The sequence below is a fragment of the Paramisgurnus dabryanus genome, chromosome 23 (assembly GCF_030506205.2).
Source record: "Paramisgurnus dabryanus chromosome 23, PD_genome_1.1, whole genome shotgun sequence".
Lineage (NCBI taxonomy): Eukaryota > Metazoa > Chordata > Actinopteri > Cypriniformes > Cobitidae > Paramisgurnus > Paramisgurnus dabryanus.
Window position 1 is genome coordinate 28,777,904 of NC_133359.1, and position 21,854 is coordinate 28,799,757.

Genomic DNA, 21,854 nt, shown 5'->3' on the forward strand with positions numbered 1-21,854 from the left:
GGAAAGTGAAAGTAAATGCAAGAGCGCATTCAAACATGTTTTCAATACTCGATGCACAAATAACAAATAATATAATTACCTAACCAAATCTGAGAGAATGCAAAAAAAAGTTGCTGGGAGTCCAGCCAGTAACACATTGCAATAGTCCGTATGGATAGGACAAGGGCCGGGACTAGGACTTGCTCAGATAGGAAATTTCAAATTTTTCTAATGTTGTAGAGGATGAATTTACAGGAGTGGGTGGGGCCTGAACATGCTCTGTGAAACTGAGCCGATCATCAATGACCACTCCCAGGTTTTTGACTGTCCTGGAAGGCGTAATGGTCGAAGAACCTAGTTGAATGGAAAGATTGTGATGAATCTTAGGGTCAGAAGACATGACAAGCAGTTCTCTCTTTGCAAGGTTCAGCCTGGAGAAGATGATCTTGCATCCAGAGTAAGACGTTACTCAGGCATGCTGAGATGCGGGCAGAAACCATTAGATCATCGGGTTGGAACGGCAAGTGGAAGTGTGTGTCAGCCGCATAGCAGTGGTAGGAAAAGCCATGTTTCCAAATTGCAGACACAGGGATGTCATGTATATAGAAAATAGCAGTGGTCCAAGCACTTAGCCGTAAAGGCCTGCGGTATTAAGATGTTGGGGTTCAGAGACGTCACCTCTCCACGATACTCTAAATAACCTGCCTAAGAGGTAAGACTTGAACCATAGTAGCGCCATTCCAGAGACACTCATAGGGTTGACAGGAGGATGTGGGGATTGACAGTGTCAAAAGCAGCAGATAGATCCAGTAGGATCAGTACAGATGATATGGAGGCTGCTCTTGCCTGCCTTAGGGCTTCAATGACTTAGATCAGTGCAGTCTCGTTGGAGTGACCACTCTTGAAGCTAAGAGATGTTTTTTAACTGATGTTAAAGTGATGTTTCATAACTTAAATCACATATGTTTTAAATCATTTTTCAATGTTAAAAAATACTCTTATACAACTGTTTTTTGTTTGCACTGATATAATAACCTAAATATTTAATTTCACAGCTTTGTACTTTAAGTTGTTTAAATACTTCTGAAGTCAAAATTTCTGTTTTGCCACTTTTAAATTTTTGAAATATATTGATTACACTCAGTATTTAAATATCCATATCACTTTAGTACAATAACATATCATCAGCAAATAAGCTTAAGTTATATTCATTTTTACCTAAAGTGATACCAGTTATGTTATCTGTCCATCTTATTTTATCAGCCAAGGGTTTGATAGCCATCGCAAACAACGCTGGGCATAATGGGCAGCCTTGAGCAGTACCATATATTATATATTTTCTATATAATCTTAACTCTGTAGTAAATGTCTTTTTTCCTTTGACTGGATTTTTTTCTTGTGTTTATTTCAGGTAGAAATATTTTGTAGTATTAAAATAAATGGTTGTGTTTTATATCATATTTCATTTTGTAATAAATACATTAAAGCTAATCAGCATATGCATGTGTTGCCTGAACCACATTTTCATATTTTCAAAATGAAAACAAGTAGGGTTTTTGCATTTTATATTTTTAATTTTATTATAAAAATACATTAAAATAAGAATAGCCAGACTGCATGTAACAGTTGGAGAAAACTGTGTACTGACGTGTAAATGTGCTGCAAAGGACACTGAAACTGTAGTAGGGGTGTTGGTAAACAGGTGTACAAAGTCAAGATGGTTTGACAATTAGAGCTACTAGAGCTCATTCTTGGTTGAAATATTAATCTACTAAAAGTGCCTTTTAACATTAGTTAATGCACATGAAGAAACAATGAACAAATGTATTTACATTAACACTGATTAAAAAAGTAAAAAAAATCACTGTTATTCTTAACTAATGGTAATGAAAAAGATTTTATATTATCTGTTGTGAAGTGTTACCACATACAAAATACAATCCTCAAAACAATAATATCATGCAATGTAAGTAAGCAAAATTTCTAAAAGTTCAATACAAAATTTCTAAACTACATAATTCCCAAAACTCTTAAAACCAGCGTATGACTCAATTTCTTAGCTACTCCGGCTTCTGATTTCCTCTTTGGTCCTTCCAGTGTATTTATTGACTGTCACTTTGATCTTCTCTAGCTTTAATTCTTATCGCTGCTGGATTTCCTCTGTTGGCTTATCAAGATTGATGTTAATAAACTCTGAAGTTATTCGCTGGTTTTTTTTTCAGTGTTCATGAGCGTGGTCATCTCCTGCTGTTGAGTAAATGATGCTGATCTAGCGTTTTGGTCACTGCTGCTCTTTTTTGTGATAATCAAAGTTCTTTTTTTACCACACCATCTGTAGAAGGAAAAAGACGCACATTTACTAAAGCCCATTAACAACTTTGACATGCAAGAAAAATAAAAGCAACTATTTTCATATAACATTTTTCAAGAGTTATCATTAATTTCCTGGCCTGAGGTATCAGATTTCTTCTTTTAGAGCACAGACATATTTAAAGTAGCCTTATTCATTTACCAGACATCTCCATTTACACAGGAAGTCCAGATTTCACAAGATGTTATTTTAAAAAATTGCCAATTTTAAAAACTTTTTGTCTCTCTTTCAACAATTGTGATCATTGACATCTATCATTTAAAGGAAATATTATTTAATCTATGAAAGAGACATGATGCTGAGAAGAGTTGCCAAAACAATAAATTTTTGTAAACTGTTGCTGTCTGTAAAAAACTAAAAAAAAAAAACATAAAAAAACACAAATTCTCACTTTCTCAAATTCTAACTTTCTTTAGCTGATCACAAACATTTTGATTTTTTATTTGCTTACAAACTCCACCCCCCCCAAAGATGTATTATTAAGTTACTGTATCCACATGACTCCAGTGGGGTTCAGCATAATTCTGTTCATCAAAAAATACCCCTAAAATTTAACTGGTACAAAATTGTTCCTTAAGGTACACAATTGGTCCTTAGGGTATAATATTGTACCCCATAAGGTACAACATTTCAATGTGTTTTATACCCATAAAGATTCAAAAAGGTACCTTTTAGGGTACTACCCCAGCGACAGAAAAAAGAACACTATGTAACTTTTTTCTGACAGTGTAGACCAACACGTTCTCACTCTCAACACGTCACATATTGGAGTGGTTTCCCGCACAGGGATTAGTTTAAGCCAATACTAGGCCTTAGTTTAATTATGAAATTTAACTAGTTTTAACAAACAGGCCTTACATTAAACATTGCTTGTGTGCATTTTGAGGCAAAACAAAGGGCAATGATGTATTTTAACATAAGTCATTGCAAGTTGTTTTCAGTTTGGACAGATTTTACATTTATTTTAGTTTAGGACTAGTCTAATCCCTGTCCGGGAAACTGCCCCATTGACTTTTAGTCATTGCCCATCAGCATAATTTTAATGCTAAGGATAAGGGAGAGCAGGGGCGAAAGTAAAATTTTTCAGAAAACGTAATTTAAAAACTACACAGACATGGGCACTATTTCAATTCAGCAGCGTGATTCTACTATGGAAAAGGCAGTACTAAGGTCAGGGCAGTAGAGTCTTGTGTGTAAAACAAACCCAAACATATTATGATTAATATAATTAATCATATATATTATGATTAAAATGGAATTTTGATTTTGTGACAAATTCTCGGTCTGTTATTTTTCCCCTTGAATTAGCCTTTCTCCAACATTTTCTGCAGTAACTTTATAAAAAAGACTTAAAAGATTATTGTGGGAGTATTTTTGTATTTTCAAAATACTTATTACTTGTATTTTATTTAAATACAGTTTTCACATCAGTATTTTGTATTTTATTTTATTACATTTCATGAGCCAGTATTTGTAGTTTGTAACAAAATAGTTTTTGATGAATTTGTGCCCACCTCTGTACTACATACAAAATATGGTTACTACTATAAATCACACTCTTAATATTTATATTTTAAGTAGTGAAAACTGACTTCTTGATTTCAAAAATCCATATCATGTGAATGTATAAAATCTAAAATGGCTTGCCATACCGTATAACTGTTTATAGTATGCATAAGAGCAATACTTGATCCCTGATGGTTATTATTTACTGAGGGATGTGCATTCATTTTGACCTTATCATTGGTATTATACTCATTCCAATGTAAATCCATTGGTTTCCATATTGCATTAACGTTGTCATTTAGGAGTGTTATCACGCTATTTTTGTTATGGTCTCCACACAGATGTTACTGCTGGAAAGCGCGCATGTCATTTCGTGCACGATTGCACGCGCATATGAACGCAAATTCACGCGTGGCGCGGTTATCGCGCTTTCGTTTATAAACACAGTTGCCCTTTGGCATTTATTCACGCGAATATTCACGCAATAAATTGTTGTGTAACAGACAGGCTAAGAGATGCACTGGCAACACTACACAGCTAATTTAGCAAGTCAGATAGAGAGAGACAGAATCACATCAACTTAACTTTACTGTTTGCTCTTGCTGACATGACATCAAACTTGAAGAGAACACAAGTTTACCTGATTGCCGTTCTCGCGTTTAACTCTCATTTTATTTCCTTTTTCTTTTTTAATGGTCAGATGGATAGCTCCGGTTCATATTGTCATCTCAGTAAACATTAACACGCGCTGTAAAACAGGAGGAGGGGGGGCCTTACGTAATTTGCGGGGCCCTATGCAGTCTGCGTAGTACGCTTATGGGGCCGATCGGCTCTGAGTGCAAGAACAATACCCCCACTGTTACAATTAGCCTTGTTTAGGTAACATTTACTTTACTTTTTGGTTTGTTTTCCTTAGGCATAAAACACCAGCATTCGAACACGTATATTACCATAACTTATAAGTCTAGCTTCTTTGGAGCAGTACGAACCCTCTGTGGATATCTACGAACTGCCTTAGCAGAGGGTGTTTCAAAGGCTCTGGGTTCTCAGATATCTCAGGCTCATTGATTTGCATAGAACTGTCTCTGACTATAGGAAAGTTCATAGGTACCCTATTGTCATCAGTGACACTTGGATTTGGGTTCTCTGGCTTCTCATGCACAGGAAATCCTTCTGCAAAGTTTCTTGGCAACATCTGGTCCACATGTACAGTACGCCTTCTCTGACCCTCCTGCACACAATAACTCACAGGGCCCTTCCGCTCAATCACTGTTGCACTGTTACATTTTTCCTGTCCTCGTACCAGTTCTTCCTCCACAAAAGATCTTAAAACCTTTTTTCCTCCGTCATGCTGTTTCTTTAGTTTCTGTTGTTTTTGTTTCTCTTGAACATGCTTAGCAAGATCAGGCTTCAAAAGTGAAAACCGTGTTCTTTTTCTAAGTGATTGTTTCAGTATTTGAACAGACCTTTCCACAGCACCGTTTGAGGCTGGATGATAGGCAGGCACTCTGGTATGCTTTATACCATTTCTCTTTAGGAACTCAGTGAACTCAAAATAAATGATTTGTGGTCCATTATCAGACACCACCTCCTCAGGTAACCCGTAAGCTGCGAAGAATCCTCGGAGTGCATCAGTGGTCAGTGAAGAGGTGATTGATGACATTGGAACCACCTCAAACCATTTAGAAAGTAGAAAACATTCCCTTCCTCTCCTATACAGTCTTTGCCCACGGTTGGTAGTCTGGACATTGCATCTGCATTCATATGGTCAGCCAACTTGCGGTACTCAATGTCATAATTATAAGCCATTAGCACCAAAGCCCAACGCTGCATTCGAAGGGCTGCCAGAGTTGGTATCGCTGCCTTTGGACCCATTATTGCCAGTAGAGGCTTGTGGTCAGTTATGAGAGTGAACTTACGCCCATAGATATACTTATGAAACTTTTTTACTCCATATATGATGGACAGGGCTTCCCGTTCTATCTGAGTATATTTCTTTTCTGTCTCGGTCAATGTCCGGGATGCAAAACCTATGGGGCGCTCTTCCTCATTTTCCATAATGTGGGAAATTACAGCACTGACCCCTTAAGGTGAGGCGTCACATGCTAGCTTCAAAGGTCGGCTGCCATCATAATGCACCAGTAGTGTATTACTGAGCAGAAGCTGTTTAGCTCCCTCAAAAGAGTTCTCACAAGCAGCTGTCCATTTCCATGGTAATGTAATAAGCCCAGAAAAGAACGAAGCTCCGTCATATTGTTTGGTTTTGGGGCATTAACAATTTCTGCCACTTTTTCCTCAGTTGGATGCAGACCCTCTTTGTCAATGCAGTGCCCCAAATACTCAAGGCTGCTTTGCATGAACCGACACTTTGAAAGTTTTACTCTGATTCCATATCTCTCCAGTCTAGAAAGAACTTCGTCCAGTCTTTTAATATGCTCATCTTTTGAGCTGGCAGTGATAAGAATGTCATCAAGGAAACAGGTGATCTGATCTAGCCCTTGTATAATTTGGTCCATGACAACCTGAAAGATTGAAGGAGCACTGGCCACTCCGTAAGTCCGAGACAATGATATCTGTACAGGCCTCGGATGGGTATTAATGGTCAGGTATTTTTCTGAGTGCGGAATCCTCTGTGTTCGGGAGTGGATATGTTTCCTCTTCCAGGTTCTGGTTTATTGTGACTTTATAGTCACTGCAGATGCAGATGGACTTATCACTCTTAGGCACGACCACAATAGGCGCTCCCTACTCACTTCTTTCTGTCTTGGATATTATACCTGCTTTTTCCAGTCTTTTAAGTTCCTCTTTCACTGCTTCTCGTAATGCATAAGGGACCGGTCTGTCTCTCCGAAAAATTAAAGTTGCATCAGGACGGACTCGTATGGTAGCTTCAAAATCCTTAATTGCACTTGGCTTATCAGAAAACACCTCTGAGTGTTGTCTCAGCACTGCATTTACTCTGGATCCGAGATCGCTTCAGCTTTCTCCACCATGAAAATGCTTTGCCAATCTAACTGAATCTTCTCCAGCCAATTTTGGCCCAGCAGGGCTGGTCTTTCTCCCTTGACAATAACCAATGGCAGAGTCTCATTTTGGCTTCCATATTGCACTGGTACATTTATGGATCCCAGTAATGGAATTTTCTCACCTGAATATGCAGTTAGCTGTATGATTGTTTTGTTTATAGGTATGTATGACAGGGACTCTTTGTATGTCAGTTCCGATATCAGTGACACTGCTGCTCCTGTGTCCAGCTGCATATCCATGCCCTTTCCATCCAATTTCACATTCACCACAATTCCTTTCTGTCCAATAGAGGTTGTGTAGACTGTATATATGCCAAATAACTCAAATTCATCATCTTTTCCTTCATTACCACTTTCTGCTTCCAAATATTGTGTCCGTCCAGCTGATCTCTTATTTCTACAGTCTCTTGCAATGTGTCATATTTTGTTACACACATGACATTTTTCATTCTTACACCCGCAGTCTCGAGCTGAATGCTTTCTAGCACATCTCTAACATTTATAACTTTCTTCTTTTCTTTGTTCTTTCTTTTGGTATTTTCCTTTGTCTGAACATCTCTTCTCTTAAACTTCCCATTTTCTCTTCTATGAAAAAGTTTTGCTTCATTCACTGCATTCACTGACTATAATTCCTTGGTCTTACACGCGATTTCCAGTGTGTTCTTTGATGTCAGCTCTATGGATGACGCTATTTCGCAAGCCTGGTTGAAAGTCAGATCCTTTTGACTCAGTAATTTGCGTTGCATCGACTCTGAATTTAGTCCGCTCACAAATCTGTGAGCGCATCATTCAAATACTGCCCGAATTCGCAGTTCACTATCAGTTGTTTCAAAGCCACGATATAGTCAGCCACTGATTCCCCTTCCTTTTGGTTACGTTTTTGTAACCTAAAACGCTCCGCGATCAGTAATGTTTGGGGTCTGTAATGCGCTAACAGCGCGTCTTTCAGCTCCTTGTACGTTAATTCACACACTGACCTTTTTTATGATTCAAAATCCTCCTTTGATTCCTTATATTCATACACACGGCCAAACTGCATCGTTGCCATGGTTATTAGCACCTTTTCACTCGTGCCTTGTTCCTTCTCTTAAGATTTCTTTACGACAAGTGCAACAAAGTGTTTCTTGGCAGCTTACAGTTCTTACAAGTATCCCATCCTCGTTGCCACTGTGATATACTGTGATATTTTAAAGAAGAAAGTAGACAGACATTGCTTATTGCAATGTTACTAAGTTCTTTACTGAAAGCTTCCGGGTGTGCGGGGAAACCCCGTATAAAACAAATGGGAGTGGCTAAATGTGTCAATCACTCAGCACATCTATTACAAAAACGCTGACCACTTTAGGAATTTACTTATCATGGTCAAAAACATCTTTCACAACACAGTGGCGAAATAATGTGATATTTGTCAGTTCCGTCAAGGGTGCTAAAGATGCTGTCATAGTTTAGAATGTAAATGTAATCAGGGCCCGGAGAAAATCACTTTGTTACTTTCGTCCTGCGTTACTTTGGCCCAGTTCTCCCCTACTACTTAATATTAAGACAACACAGCCATTTAAAGTTTACTCCTCGGGGATGATCATATTAGCACCATTTATCAGGTAGAAATAAGCATGTTTGTTGAGTGGTGTGATAAAAATGAGTTAGTAATTAACACAAAAAAGACAAAGGGGATTGTATTTAATCCAAAATGTATTGGTGACCATCAACCAGTGGTTATACACAAACATTATATTACTCAGTCACAGACCTACAAGTATCTGGGTGTGTATATAGAGAGTTCACTTACATGGAATACACATATTGAATTGGTTTGTACTCGTCTAGAGCAACGACTGTACTTCTTACATAGATTACATCTGTATGTCATAATGCTGTTTTACAAAGCTGTTTTAGAAAGTATTGTTAAGCTCTGGCCTGCCATCTCCTTTTCTGACTCAAACTGTTCCCGCTCAGGCGCGCAAACATAGAGTGTGTAATTCTACGTGACTATGTTCAGTTTAATTCAGTATACATGTATTTTTTATTGAATTAATTAAACTGAAAAGTAACTTGCATTACTTAAAAAACATATAAAAATATGAATGTGTACATTTATAAAATCATGTGTTACTTTACTTGTTATTTCAGAAAAGTAATAATATTACGTAATGCACATAACCCCACAACACTGCTCAGGTCACAGCGCTTACTCAAATCTCTCCCTCTTCGCTCACATACATTGGTCGCTTAAAGACCTAATGCATGCATGCATTATACTGTTCTACGTGTGTTTTTTTCTTAGCTGTTTACATTCACTTAAGACATAACAGGGCAAATGTATGATGTTACTCATTTTGACATCATTTTATAGGAAATGCAACACGTGAACAAGAATTAAGTTAATTAATTGCGCATAGCCTGAAATACATATTTCTGAGTGTGCACTCTGGATGTGTGGCATCCAAACAATGACTGCAAACTGTCCGAGTGTCGGTTACACTGTCTATGGTCCATCAATCAGCCATTTATCAAAGTTTCTGTGATTTTTATGTTAAAAATGAGGTCAATGTGCATGTAGCAGTTGCTGTTAACTTGCTGATGAGTTGAGAGTAAGAATGTGCTGCCAGCAGTTTTCTATTTACACCTCTGGTTAAGAATCACTTCTACACTGAAATCCTGTGGTGTTCAATGTTAATTTCAAGATAAAAATCCATAAAAATTATTGCTGTTTCATGGCCTTCAATACCATTTCATGTACTTGTATTTCATAAAACATACCTTTTTCTGGTTGCTACCAGAGCACATACAAGGAGAATGAGTAGAACAGCCAAAATTACAAGTAAAATGACCAGCCAATCTGTAATATAAAAAATGACATTATATTTTCAGATCAAGTAGTAATTAATGCAGTTGTGGAAGTAGTGAGTACAACCAAATGTTCTGTAAAATGTAAAGTAAAAGAAGTAAGCCACTAAAATAAATGTGAACTGATTTATTGCCTTCACCTAAGTTATTTTTGATGGGTGCCTGATGCATATTCGGTCTTGTGGCATCTGTATCAGGCTTTATAGGTGTAGACTGTGGATGTTTTGTGTAATCTGTTTCATCAGTCACATCATTCTTTGCAAAACCCTGTGAGGTGTTTACAGACGCAGAACCATTAGTGGGCCAATGGACTGCAGTAGTCGGCTCAGAAGTTGTTGCGTTCTCCAGATGTGTAACTTCAGTTGCATTTTCATGGTCGGTCCTTTCAACACTCGAATGGTCTTCTGTGAAATCAGAGGGAAAAAAGCCTTAAGTGTAACCTATTTTGCTCATAAAAATCTGTAAGGGTGCCATTAATTGTGTCCAGTGTGTTTTAGATAAAAACATTTATTTTATAGTGTAATCTCCACCTCAATGAAACATATTATTGTGTTTTTTATTCCTATTAAAGCTTAAAAGAAGAAATGTATTAAATGATTATTTAAACATTAAATATGTTTTAGCTTTCTGTCAGTAAAAAATTAGTTGCTTGTAGTTCATGGTGCTATAGCTAGGTTTAATTCCCAGTGAATGTAAGTACTGCATAATGCATAGCTTGATGGTACTATGAGTCCCTTTGTATAAATCTTTCGACCACATACGTAATCAAAAATCAAATACCAATGCTGTTATCTATTTATATATATTTCTATATGCCCCTATCAACACCTGCACCTGAAGAGATAAATATTGAATTTTAAATTATATTTAAAAAAACAACAACAATACACTCATAATAACAAACCATCCATGACATGGCTCGATTTTCAAAAGCTTGCTAGATGTGAACTTTAAATGTTATTGTGAAATAACATACCTGCAGATGCAGAGTCACCATCTGATGTATTTGAACTCGCAGATCCAGGTAAATAAATCCCAGACCTAGCTGAACAGTCTTTCACTGATGAATCTGTAAATAAAACTGGTTTCATTAATAAAATGTTAACTGAACATTTACAAGGTTCATCACATGGTTAGTCACACAAATCAGACCGTTTTTATCGTAACAGAAGGCGTCAGCACGACGAGTGTTTTCCCAAGTTACAATGCCGATTTGGTTGCCGGCGCAGAGTTTATATGGCCTGTGACGGAGGATCACCGGCTGACTGTTATTTATCCAGCCGTACCTACAGAGAAAAGTTTTCAAATATGACAATAAAATCAATGCTCACAGTATACTGTACATGATAATACTAAATAAAAAGGCTCTAGATATGATTGGATGGACTTGTAGATGAATAACTAATGTCTAACCTGCACGTCTGCAGTCCTGCATTATAAGCTCTCTGCAGCTGGTCCATTGGTGCTATTGTAGCTGACAGGTGTTCACACAACCTCTTGGCATCTTCATACGTCAGATTGTAGCGAGCTCTTCCCTCCACATGAAACACTCCCATATAACTGCAGCTACGTGACGTCACTACCGGCAGACAAACATATTAAAAATAATGCTTTTCTATTATATAATAATAATAATAATAATATAATTATAACCTTTGTTTTTTATAGCGCCCTTAAATGTACATCTCAAAGTGCTGTACAGAAACAATTAAAACAACAAAGATACAGCACAAAAACAGATTAAAATTAAAGAGACACACTGTAAAATAAACAGAAAAAGACCATAAATCAATTAAAAGCTAACCTAAAGAAATCATTTTTAAGCTAAGATTTTAAAATACCAAGAGATATAGCTTGCCTAATGTCAATCGGTAAAGAAATCCAAAGTTTTGGAGCTTATGAAGAAAAAGCCCAGTCTCCCATCAATCTTAAACAAGTTGAGGGAACAATTAGGAGACCAGATGATTTCAGAAGATCACCTGTCATGGTTCTGCCATCTTGTCCTTTATTTAATCTAGTCTTGTGGCAGAATCATGACAGACCCATGTTTTGTGTGGGTTCACGTGGTCTTAGTATTGATTTACTGGACCACGTGTTCCCAGTGTCTTGTCTCTTTTACCCCGCTCCCTTGTCATCCTCCTCATTATTGTTTGATTTATATCACCTGTTCCCCTCTTGATTTGTTACCCTATTTAATCCTCTTGTATTCATTGTCCTGTGCTTGTGCATTGTTTCTGTGTTTCCAGATACCTGTGAGTACGCTGTCTCAGTTAATCTAGTCATAGTCAAGTGTGAGTCATATAGTGTTTTGTCAAGTTTAGTGTTTAATGTCACAGTCCAGTCTTGTCTAGTTTAGTGTTCATTTAGTATCTTGTTTATGTTGTTTTGCCCCCTCGTGGGTTTTGTTTTCTGTTTATTGTACAAATAAAGTCTTAAGTGTTCTTCATCTCGGTCTGCATTTGGGTTCATCCTTCAAACCATAACATCACCGTTTGAAGTATATGGAATTAAAAGCTTGGTTAAATATTGAGGTCCCAGCCCATGACTTGTAACAATAAACCACATATAACCATAAAACAGTGAGAGAAACTGTTGATTTGTTAACAAAGTGGGCAACACTGGCGAGTTTACTGGGACTGTCCAGCCCCTTCAGATCAGGATGAATGTGAGTAGAGATTGTAATCATTAAATATGCTATTTAGAAATTACATCTGCCAAGGTCTGGTTTCACAGTCAAGGCCTAGATAAAACCAGGACTATGCCTTAGTTACATTAAGATGTTTAAGCATTAACATACCTTAGATAAAAACATTACTAATGTGTATCTTGAGACAAATCAATGCCGCTGTCATATTTTAAGATCTGTCAGTGCAAGTTATTTTCAGTTGAGACAGCTCAAACATGTGTTTTAGTCTTTAGGCGTAAAGTGTATTATCTTACTACTGTAAAATGTTAACTATTTTATTTGTAAGAGGAGTCTGCAATGTTACATTTTGATTGCGGTTTTGTTGATTAAGCAGGTTTGTCTTTTTGTATTGTCACTGCTATATGTTTAGACTATCGCATAGCATTATTTATACCATAATATTCTGTTTTACTTATATAATATTCAAATTTTATTGGCCTTTTCTAAATACATATCGCAGGCAATTGGGACTCACAAGAACAAACCCTTATTGTCATTTCTCGCCACAGTGTTTTTATAAGGGAAGGAGGTTACATATGAGGAACTCAGATGCAAAAGCTTCTAGAACCCACAGAATATTAACTGAATGCTCTCGTCACAATTCTCTTGATGGTAGATACTATACGTTCATAAAAAACTTTTGCTGCAAAGTTCAGTTCGCTTAATCCCAGCCTTAGTCCATTCAAAAACATGTTGGGAGAATCAATCAAAGGTCATGTTCTTCATGATCCCATTTTTAAACCCTAGTTAGTGTGTAATGTTGCTATAGTAGCATAAATAATACCTGCAAAATGATAAAGCTCAAAGTTCACTGCCAGGCAATATATTTTCTTTAAAAGAATTCGTCTTTCAAAGCCTACAGCGAATGGCCGGTTTGGACTACAGAACTCTACTTCCTGCTTTAATGACGTCAGGCAAACAGTTTTTTGACTAAACTCCGCCCACAGAAATCCGTCAGTCACCAGCTAAGCTAACGGCACGCTAAGATGCTCACAACACACTAAACAAACTACACAATGAGAACTCGAAACGTATTTCTGAAGGAGGGATTTCATCGAACAAGGAAGACATCAGCCCGTTTTGAGGACAGTGAAAACGGCGCTATACAATATAGCGTTTTTTACACGTGAACCATGAACACATGTTATATTGCGCACTGTAAACACAATCAAAGCTTCAAAAACACAAAAAAGAACGGGACCTTTAAGAGTCTGATAAAAACTGCTTTGGCTTTTGGTTCTGAGCTGTTCATATGTAACTGGAACATTTTAGATAGATATTCTCATATTGATGTATTTTGCTCTTTTGTAAAAAGTGTTGTTCTGGCAACCTACTCAGAGCATTTCAGTACTTTCTAAACTGTGGATTACTATTTTACTATTGATTAGCTTTGATTTAGCTTTTGTTTCTGATGGTTATCCACTCAATTGTTGTTTATAATAAGAATATGGCTTTCAACTGCAATTAAACTTATATTTTAGTCATGCAATGACAAAAGACAAAAAGACTATTTTCTATTAAAAGAGAACAAATGTGTATATTTACCCTATACTGTATTTTCATTTTAAAAATTCTGGTTCTTGAAAAGACTGTGACTGTAATAAAAAAGTTTAACTTAATCTGGTTCATTCTAACCACACAGCATATAATAAATGTTGTTCTCAGTGTCCTTCTCGTTTAGCTCTATATTGTATTAACTTAAATAACTATAGCAGCAAGCTAACAAATCTCTCATGATGTGGTGATGTGGAGCACGTCTAAATAACACACGAGCCAGAAAAAAATCAGAAAACCCGGCAGTGTTAAAACTTCAAATACTTAAATTAGTCTGCAATCTGAATTGCCAACATTTCCATGCATATTTTACATTACACTCTGTAAAAGACAGTACAAATGAAGTGAAAAAGCATTAATGAGCACTCTATAGAAGTACTGTATTTGTCACAGGAAGGCAAGACAAGGTGGCGAATCCAAATGCAGCTTAGAGTTTTATTTAAAATCCAAATAGGGCACAGGTATACGGGCAGGAACACAAGACAGGAACACAAAACAGCAAACATTAACAACAACTGATAAACATGCAATGAATAGACAGGGTATTTACAAGAACCAATCACAAAGCAGAGACAATGAATAACTATGACAGAAAACAAGGAGGGAGTAGAGAATCAGTGAATGGTCGTTTCTCAATGTCAAGGATACTTCCTTGGCAGGACTAGTCCTTACAGGTCACTTCCTACAGAGGCTAGGTGAGGCTCCTCTTAAGCATTAGAAGAACATGTTAAATGAAACAGGCTAACAAGTGCACTTCATTACGTCATTGCGTCAATGATAGGTGTGCTTTCGGTGCTGCGCGCATAGGATTGTGGGTGATTTCAGCGCCGGAAGAGCACGAAGGATACACATATGCATCCTTTCCTGTACATGGGATATTTCTCGAACAAAGGACTCAGTCCTTGGCTGAAATTTCGAGGATCCTCGACATTGGAACAGTCCTTCGACGGACGTCGATGATGTAGCATCCTCGAAATTCTGGCTTCCGAGGATCCTTCCTTGACATTGAGAAATGGCTAATGTCCATGGCAACAAACAAGGGGGCAGAGCAACAAAGGAACAAGGCACACTGAGGGCGGTTTCACATTTGGTGCGATTGCCTGGTCCGAACCAAAGTTCGATTGCTCCCCCCTCCCCATGCCCCCCATGGACTGTGTTCACATATTATTTTTGCATCTGAACCGCAGGGCGCTTGCAAGCTGCAGACGGCGTGGACTCATGTTGCTTGGCAACCGCTGTAAACAAGAAGACGACAAGCGTGATTGATGAACTGCAAGCAGAGAGATGATTTCTTAATGCCTCCGCAAAAATTGACGTCGGCGGACAGCCCGTTGTCGTCGAAACGACTTTAGTATATTTGCAGCAGACAGACACAAGTGTGTTTCTGTATTATTTCTTTGAAAACAAAACCAAACGTTTAAAAAATAAGAACAAAAGTCAAGCAAGCATTCTATGCATTTTGTTGTCAAGGTAAGTGCACGCACAAACACACGTCTGTTTTGGTATCTTGGGGACATTCCACATAATACGTAATTAACAGCGGGTCACTTCCGCAATTTGGTACGATTGCGCTCACATCAGCAGCTAAATGTTCTGGAGTTCACATGAACCGGACCCCAGACCACCCTTTTTAAGCGGACTCGAGTACGTTTCGCGGGTACGCACCCGAATTCGTAAGACAGCATTCACATCATCCAAATGTACCGAACTCTGACATCAATTGAACCCGGGTGCGCACCAAAAGTGCTGATGTGAAAACGCCCTAAAAGGGGAGACTTAGACAGGACTTGTGACAGTATTCCTAAACCCTACGGTGACGCATAAAAACCTGAACATTCAAATGAACAAATGAACACATCATGTCAATAGCATTTTTTCTTTTAGAATAATTATTGCAGATCGAATTTTTGAATATTTCACTATTTTTGCATATCCTTAATACAGTTCTTTTATAAGATGATTTTAAAGCATTGTGATAGTCCATAGTCCTGATCTTTAGGATTTGAAAGCCTTTTTAGTGTTTCAAAATAAATTTAAATTTAAATAAAAACTGGTAATATTGGACTTAATCTGAGACCACTTTCATTAATCAACTGGAAACTTAATATATAAAATAATATGATTTAAAAGGAAAATATGACTTTTCAGTAAGCAATTTTCTCCATAAAAGAAAAGAACATCTTTTTTTCTGTTTTCTAATTCCCTCCTACAAAATAACTTCTAAATGTTCAACATCGATTCAAAAGGGCGACAGTATGTTGCTTCAGCTATTTATCTTCACATAACATAAACCCATGCTCTCATTGGCTGCCGCTCAGGATGTCAAGTCAGAAAACAGCTCCAGATATTTAGCATGTTAGATATTTGTCTTGGGTCGGTGAGGCATCTGTGAGCCTCTTTGATGTATCCTGGGCTTTTTTACAGATTTGGTGAGCTCTGATCGAATGATGATCTCACACTGGTTTGCACACGATCACACCAGGGGTGTAGATTACGCGGGGGACCTGTCCCGCTCCCATTTATAAAAAAGTGCATTTGTCCCCCACACTTTTTTTATTGGAAAGTTGTGTTCACGACATGTTGAGGTTTTAATGGAGCAATGTATATAAATGCAAAATGATTTAAAATGAAGATAGTCTATACATGACGTTCAAGCACTAGGAAACATGAGAGGTGTTTCTCAATGTCAAGGAAGGATACTCTGCAGCCAGAATTTCGAAGATGCTATGTCATCGGCATCTGAAGAAGGGCTGATCCAATGTTTAGGATCCTCAGAATGTAAATCAAGGACTGAGTCCTTTGTTCGGAAAAATTTCCCATATACAGGAAAGGATGCATATGTGTATCCTTCCCGCTCTTCGCGCTCTCAAATCACCCACAATCCTATGCGCGCAGCACTGAAAGCAGACCTTTTCACTGACGTAATGACGCAATGACGTGCACTTGCTACCCTGTTCCTAGCCTCTGAAGGAAGTGACATGGAAAGACCAGTCCTGCCAAGAAAGTATCCTTGACATTGAGAAACACCTGAGGTTTTTCTCAATGTCATGGAGGATGCTCAGGAGCCAGAATTTCAAGGAGGTTACGTCATCAACGCTCCAATTAGCAAGTAGAATTTAGTTTTTTAGTTTTAAATTTATTCTTTTTAGTATTATTCCCACCCCAATGATGGCGGTCATCTCAGTCCAGTAGATGGTGGTAATGCACATTGATTGCATGCAAACTGCCAGTAAAACTCATCGAAGAAGAAGAAGATCACATGCCATAGCTAGCATCCGTGGTCCGCACTGTATTCAACATTTATAGAGGTTGCGATGAGTTCAAAGCAGCAAAAAACTCTTCACTCCTTTTTTTACGAAAAAGTCAAGCAGCGTAAGCATGTGGTATCTGAATTGTGTTGCCCAGTGTTAAGTAACTTCCCCTTTTGCTCTTGTTTACTAATTAGCAAGTTTTGATGTAAAATATAGGGAAACAAAAGCTGCTTGGACAAACATTCACCGATTTTCTGTGTATTTTCCTTAACAGCGTTTACAGCATGTTTAACTCTGCCAATTCTACATAATATAATTCAATCAAGTATGCTGATAGGAATGATCTTAATTTATGGGGTGTTCTTTCATTATTGCACTAATTTTACGTTTTTATATGTTGTCAAGAATGAGCAAGAAACAGACACCCTAGGTTTGTCAGATGTGGCTTTTAACACCTGTCTGCTATTGCATTTTTATACCTTGTATAAAATCTACTAATACATAAGTGTTTGTAGGATTTTATAAAACGGTTAGTTCCGATCCTTGATTCTGATTGGTCAATAGCTGTGCTTTATTCACGATAAAACACTTAGACCGCTTCACCCAACGGTTCTATTTATCACTGCGCCCTTAGCAAAGTTTGTAAATGGTTTGTTATTTTTATTTGAGATTTCATGCATATTACACATAAGAACGTTGTTGTTCACGGTCAAGGACTAATTATTTCTAGCAGAAGGAATGCCTTTATTGATTTAACTTCAAGAAAGTTGCACTAATACATTTTTTTACTTTAATATTGTGTGGTAACCGTTTAATAAAAGCAATAAGGTACTCGAGGCAAGTCCTGTATTGTGAATAAAGGCCTTCAGCCGTTACTTGGGCCAATCATAAAAAGGTGTAATTAGTAATAGAAGAACAACTTCTTAGCTATCGTTTATTAGCTTGTATATTGGCTGTTTAATAGTAGGCTACTTAGAAAGCACATTATTAATTCCTTATTCTTCCTGACCATATTCTGCATCCCATAATCCTACCTAATACCTAATCTTAACTACAGGGTACTGTCCCAGTGGCAAGCTGTTGTATTTTTAAAGCATATAAAGCAAAAAAAAATTAAGATTTACACAAGGGTAAAAAACAGATATAACACTAGCCATTTCATCCTCCCCAAAGTTTTGAAATGATACCTACGCATCCCCAAGTAGTCTTTAGAGGACATTGCTCTTCATCGCCCCCTGTTGTTTTAAAGACAGTGGTACAATGGGGAGCACGTCAAGTATAAATGACTAAAGCTCATATGAGGATATTGTAGTAGAGTCTAAAATGGAGGTGACATCAGATTTATTCACTACTAACAATTTGACTTAATTTTCCTCAAAAAATAGACGTTTTACACTTTTTCCATTTTTAAATATTTCTCAATAGCAGGAAAATATTTATAATTATATTGATCTTCATACAGTCACTACAGCATGATAAATCTGTGGAGCAGCTTTCATTGCCATAATGCAAAAAACATCCAGTGACCACAATCTTCCCTTATTCACATTCAACTTTTCGCCAGAAAGTATTTTATTCAACTTTTATAACACTTTGACTTTTAAAATTGTTTTCTTTCTTTTCTCTCCTACTGTATGATGGAAGAATTTAATGTAAGAGTCTCTATAGAGAAACTGTTCAGTGGAGCACAACTTTCTGTGTTTCTGTGAGTCTGTAGGGATATGTGTGAGGAAATATGAGGATGTTTAGTTAAAACTCATGGGCAGTAAACCAACCAAGCATTTAACACCATCCCCTCAAAACATGCATACATCTCTTACATTCACTTTCATTTTCTGAAAATAACCTCAAAATCCCCCACAGAGGTAAATCAATGTAAAAGAGAAAAGTTTTAGGGGGTTAAAAAGAAACAATTTGATACAAGTTTCATTTCATTGCTGCAGTCTCTCCTATCACTTTATTTTAAAATGTAGTTTAGCCACATGTAAACCGTGATGGTGAACCTCAACTGGCGGGTTGCGACTGTGGTGCCCCTGAGCAAGGGACCATAACACCATTTTTAGTAATAGCTGCCAACTGGTCCAGGTACATAACTAAAAAATCAACATGTACTGTATTTATACATCATACAGTGACACAGATAAGTACCACTGCAACACTCTATTAACTTCTAACACAAGTCTACACACAGTCTACACTTTATATTTTCAATCAAAATATTTTTCTTACCTGTTAGATTGTCTGAACTGGAGAGGGACAGCAACCCAAAGACGATTCCCAAAAATATCATACACATCCTGATTGTGTGTGTTTGAATGTAGAGTTCACGACAGGCTTGAAACTTCAGAGCATTAATAGAGAGAGAATGAATGTAGATCAGTGGAGATGATGGTATGTATGGTCCCACCCTTCTAAACCTCCCTTCCTTCTTCATAATCCACTTCAATTTAACCTACAGTACACTTCCCCTTTTTCACTCTCGATGTTGTCTGTTGTGTTTATAGAGCGACTCTGTATATTATAATTACATTAATCCGTATCAGAGGTATTTTTACTCTAATCAAGTACAGTACAGTAAATAGATACTTGAAAACTTTATAATATCACACTATTTTTATTTCGCTACATTTTTACACTACAATTTCATTTAATACTCTCTAAAAAATCTAGTGCCCTTTTACTTTATCTCAAGTAAAATAAGTAAAAGTTTTATTTCAGTAAGGAAGTACTAGATTTTTAATATATTAAACTATTAAATATAAAACAAAAAAACTTGTATTTATAAGCTTTTTCATTATAAGCTTTTTTAGTTTATTATTATTTATTATTAGTGGAGTTATAAGTATGATAATATGCTTTGTATTGTAGTGAAGTACACGTTTTCATAGATAAAGTACGGATATTTAAAAAATTTACTTAAGTAGAAAGTAAAAACACTTCACTGCTGTCCACCTCTGGTCAGTATATCCCTGACCCTTGGATGTGATTGATACTGTACTGATAGAGTATCTCAGAATTGTTTGTATACTAAAATACAAAATCGTTTTTGAACACTTTAAACATGACTACATTAAAAAAGAAGCACAGATGACTCATGATTTAAATGAGACATACTAAAGTTTGTTTTTCTCTCGCAGCGATGGGTCATCAGTTTGGGATGTATTCTGTCTACTGAGGTAAACATCAGCCCTCCCTCACCCCTGCAGAGGATAATTTGGTTTTTGGAGAATGAATAGATGTATTTGGATGAGTATTAGTCAAAAAATGTTTACACTATTATTTTCTTAAATGTCTTTATAGTTGTACTGTAATATATTGAGATTAAAGGTCACCTAATATGAGAAATTCACCTTAAGGTTTCCCCTAATATGAAACCTCAACAGTGTCATGGGACAAACTGTGGGTGTTTTCTGAGCAAACAGATTGCACAGGACCTTTGCAATAGTTAATAATTTCTTTTTTAAAATCTTTACATAATTCATTACCGCACGTTTTTTATTAACAATAAAGTAAAGTGATTACATTTGCATTTTGCATTTAAAATGACTCAGGCTGGGGGCACCTGAGATGTAATATTACATTTTGGAAAAAATTACATATTAGGTGACCTTTGATGGTGGGGTGCATGATCTCTGAAAGCCAATGTTGATATTTGAAAACACCTAATCAAACAGCCCCATATCCCCATGAGAATATGGACCTTCTTTTGATAGACCTGCCTCACACAAACGCAACGCAGGCAACGATGTCGGTTAGTAGACAAGCCCCTTACTGCTGATTGGCAACAAGTGGGTTTTGGTAGTCGGCCGGACTCCCTTTTCCAAAGTGTTTTTTAAAAAATCACACATCCCGCCTTTAAGTAATATACAGTACATTAATTACCTTGATATTATTTACTTGATTTGGAATCATTCACTTGCACGCTTAATTAACTGTATATTTATACTGTATATTGTTCTAGCATGTTTTTTATATATTTTGCTAACATGATATTAACATAAGCTTCACTATCATTCTTCCTTTTTGGTGTTAATTAGTTTGGCAAAACACAAAATTTCAGCTGTGACGTAACGCATTTCAAAATTTCACACCTTTATATCTTTACACCCCTTTCTTCCTGTTTAGTGCTCTGTTGCTATTGCGTCAGTGTTGTTTGTTATGACAACAGGACTATAAACATCAAAGACGAGTCAAGGAAAATTCTTATACTCCAACATAAACTTTTTACCCTATTTCCTCTCTTCTATGAAGTTATACTTACTGGAATAAGTCGTTATTTTTGTCTTTGCATATAAAGCATTATAATGGGTCATGACCAATACATCAGCTGAGTTTCCTGGAAATAAAATTTGGTTCAGTCTGAAGGGTTTCGTGTATAAAATAGGTTGCATAGGTTTTATCCTTATAATGTGCGAATGGAGAGGGTGTACACATATTTACAATATGTTTATTCTTATGTTTATTTTATAGTATAAGTAAAACAATACAGCAGGCCTCATGTCACTTAAATGTGTTTTTCCATTGGGCCTTTCATTTCATTCTGAAGCAATTAAACAGAAACCCCTGGTAACCCCAGGTAAACCTGCAGAACCAAGGGTAAACACTTTCATAAAATCATCAAAACAAAGAAGAAA

At 36.9% G+C, this 21,854-nt stretch overlaps 1 protein-coding gene across 1 annotated transcript; it reads right to left on the reverse strand.

Annotated features, from left to right (window-relative positions):
- Window positions 1-1,532: 1,532 nt before the first annotated feature.
- On the reverse strand, window positions 1,533-19,632 carry cd44b (CD44 molecule (IN blood group) b). Its single transcript, XM_065291172.2, has 7 exons — window positions 19,450-19,632; window positions 11,143-11,308; window positions 10,882-11,015; window positions 10,706-10,798; window positions 9,870-10,133; window positions 9,643-9,721; window positions 1,533-2,311 (listed from the first exon to the last, which is right to left on the reverse strand). Exons 1-7 carry the CDS (start codon window positions 19,514-19,516, stop codon window positions 2,179-2,181), a joined length of 936 nt encoding a protein of 311 aa, XP_065147244.1. The 5' UTR covers window positions 19,517-19,632; the 3' UTR covers window positions 1,533-2,178.
- Between the last annotated feature and the right edge of the window lie 2,222 nt (window positions 19,633-21,854).

What these genes read in the sequence shown, in the direction of transcription:
- cd44b (XM_065291172.2), bottom strand. Translation starts at nt 19,516, where the DNA reads ATGTGTATGATATTTTTGGGAATCGTCTTTGGGTTGCTGTCCCTCTCC. An exon ending in CAGTTCAGACAATCTAACAG is followed by an intron (nt 11,309 to 19,449) that starts GTAAGAAAAATA and finishes GTCTGCCGGTAG; the next exon opens with TGACGTCACGTAGCTGCAGT. An exon ending in GCAGGACTGCAGACGTGCAG is followed by an intron (nt 11,016 to 11,142) that starts GTTAGACATTAG and finishes TTTTCTCTGTAG; the next exon opens with GTACGGCTGGATAAATAACA.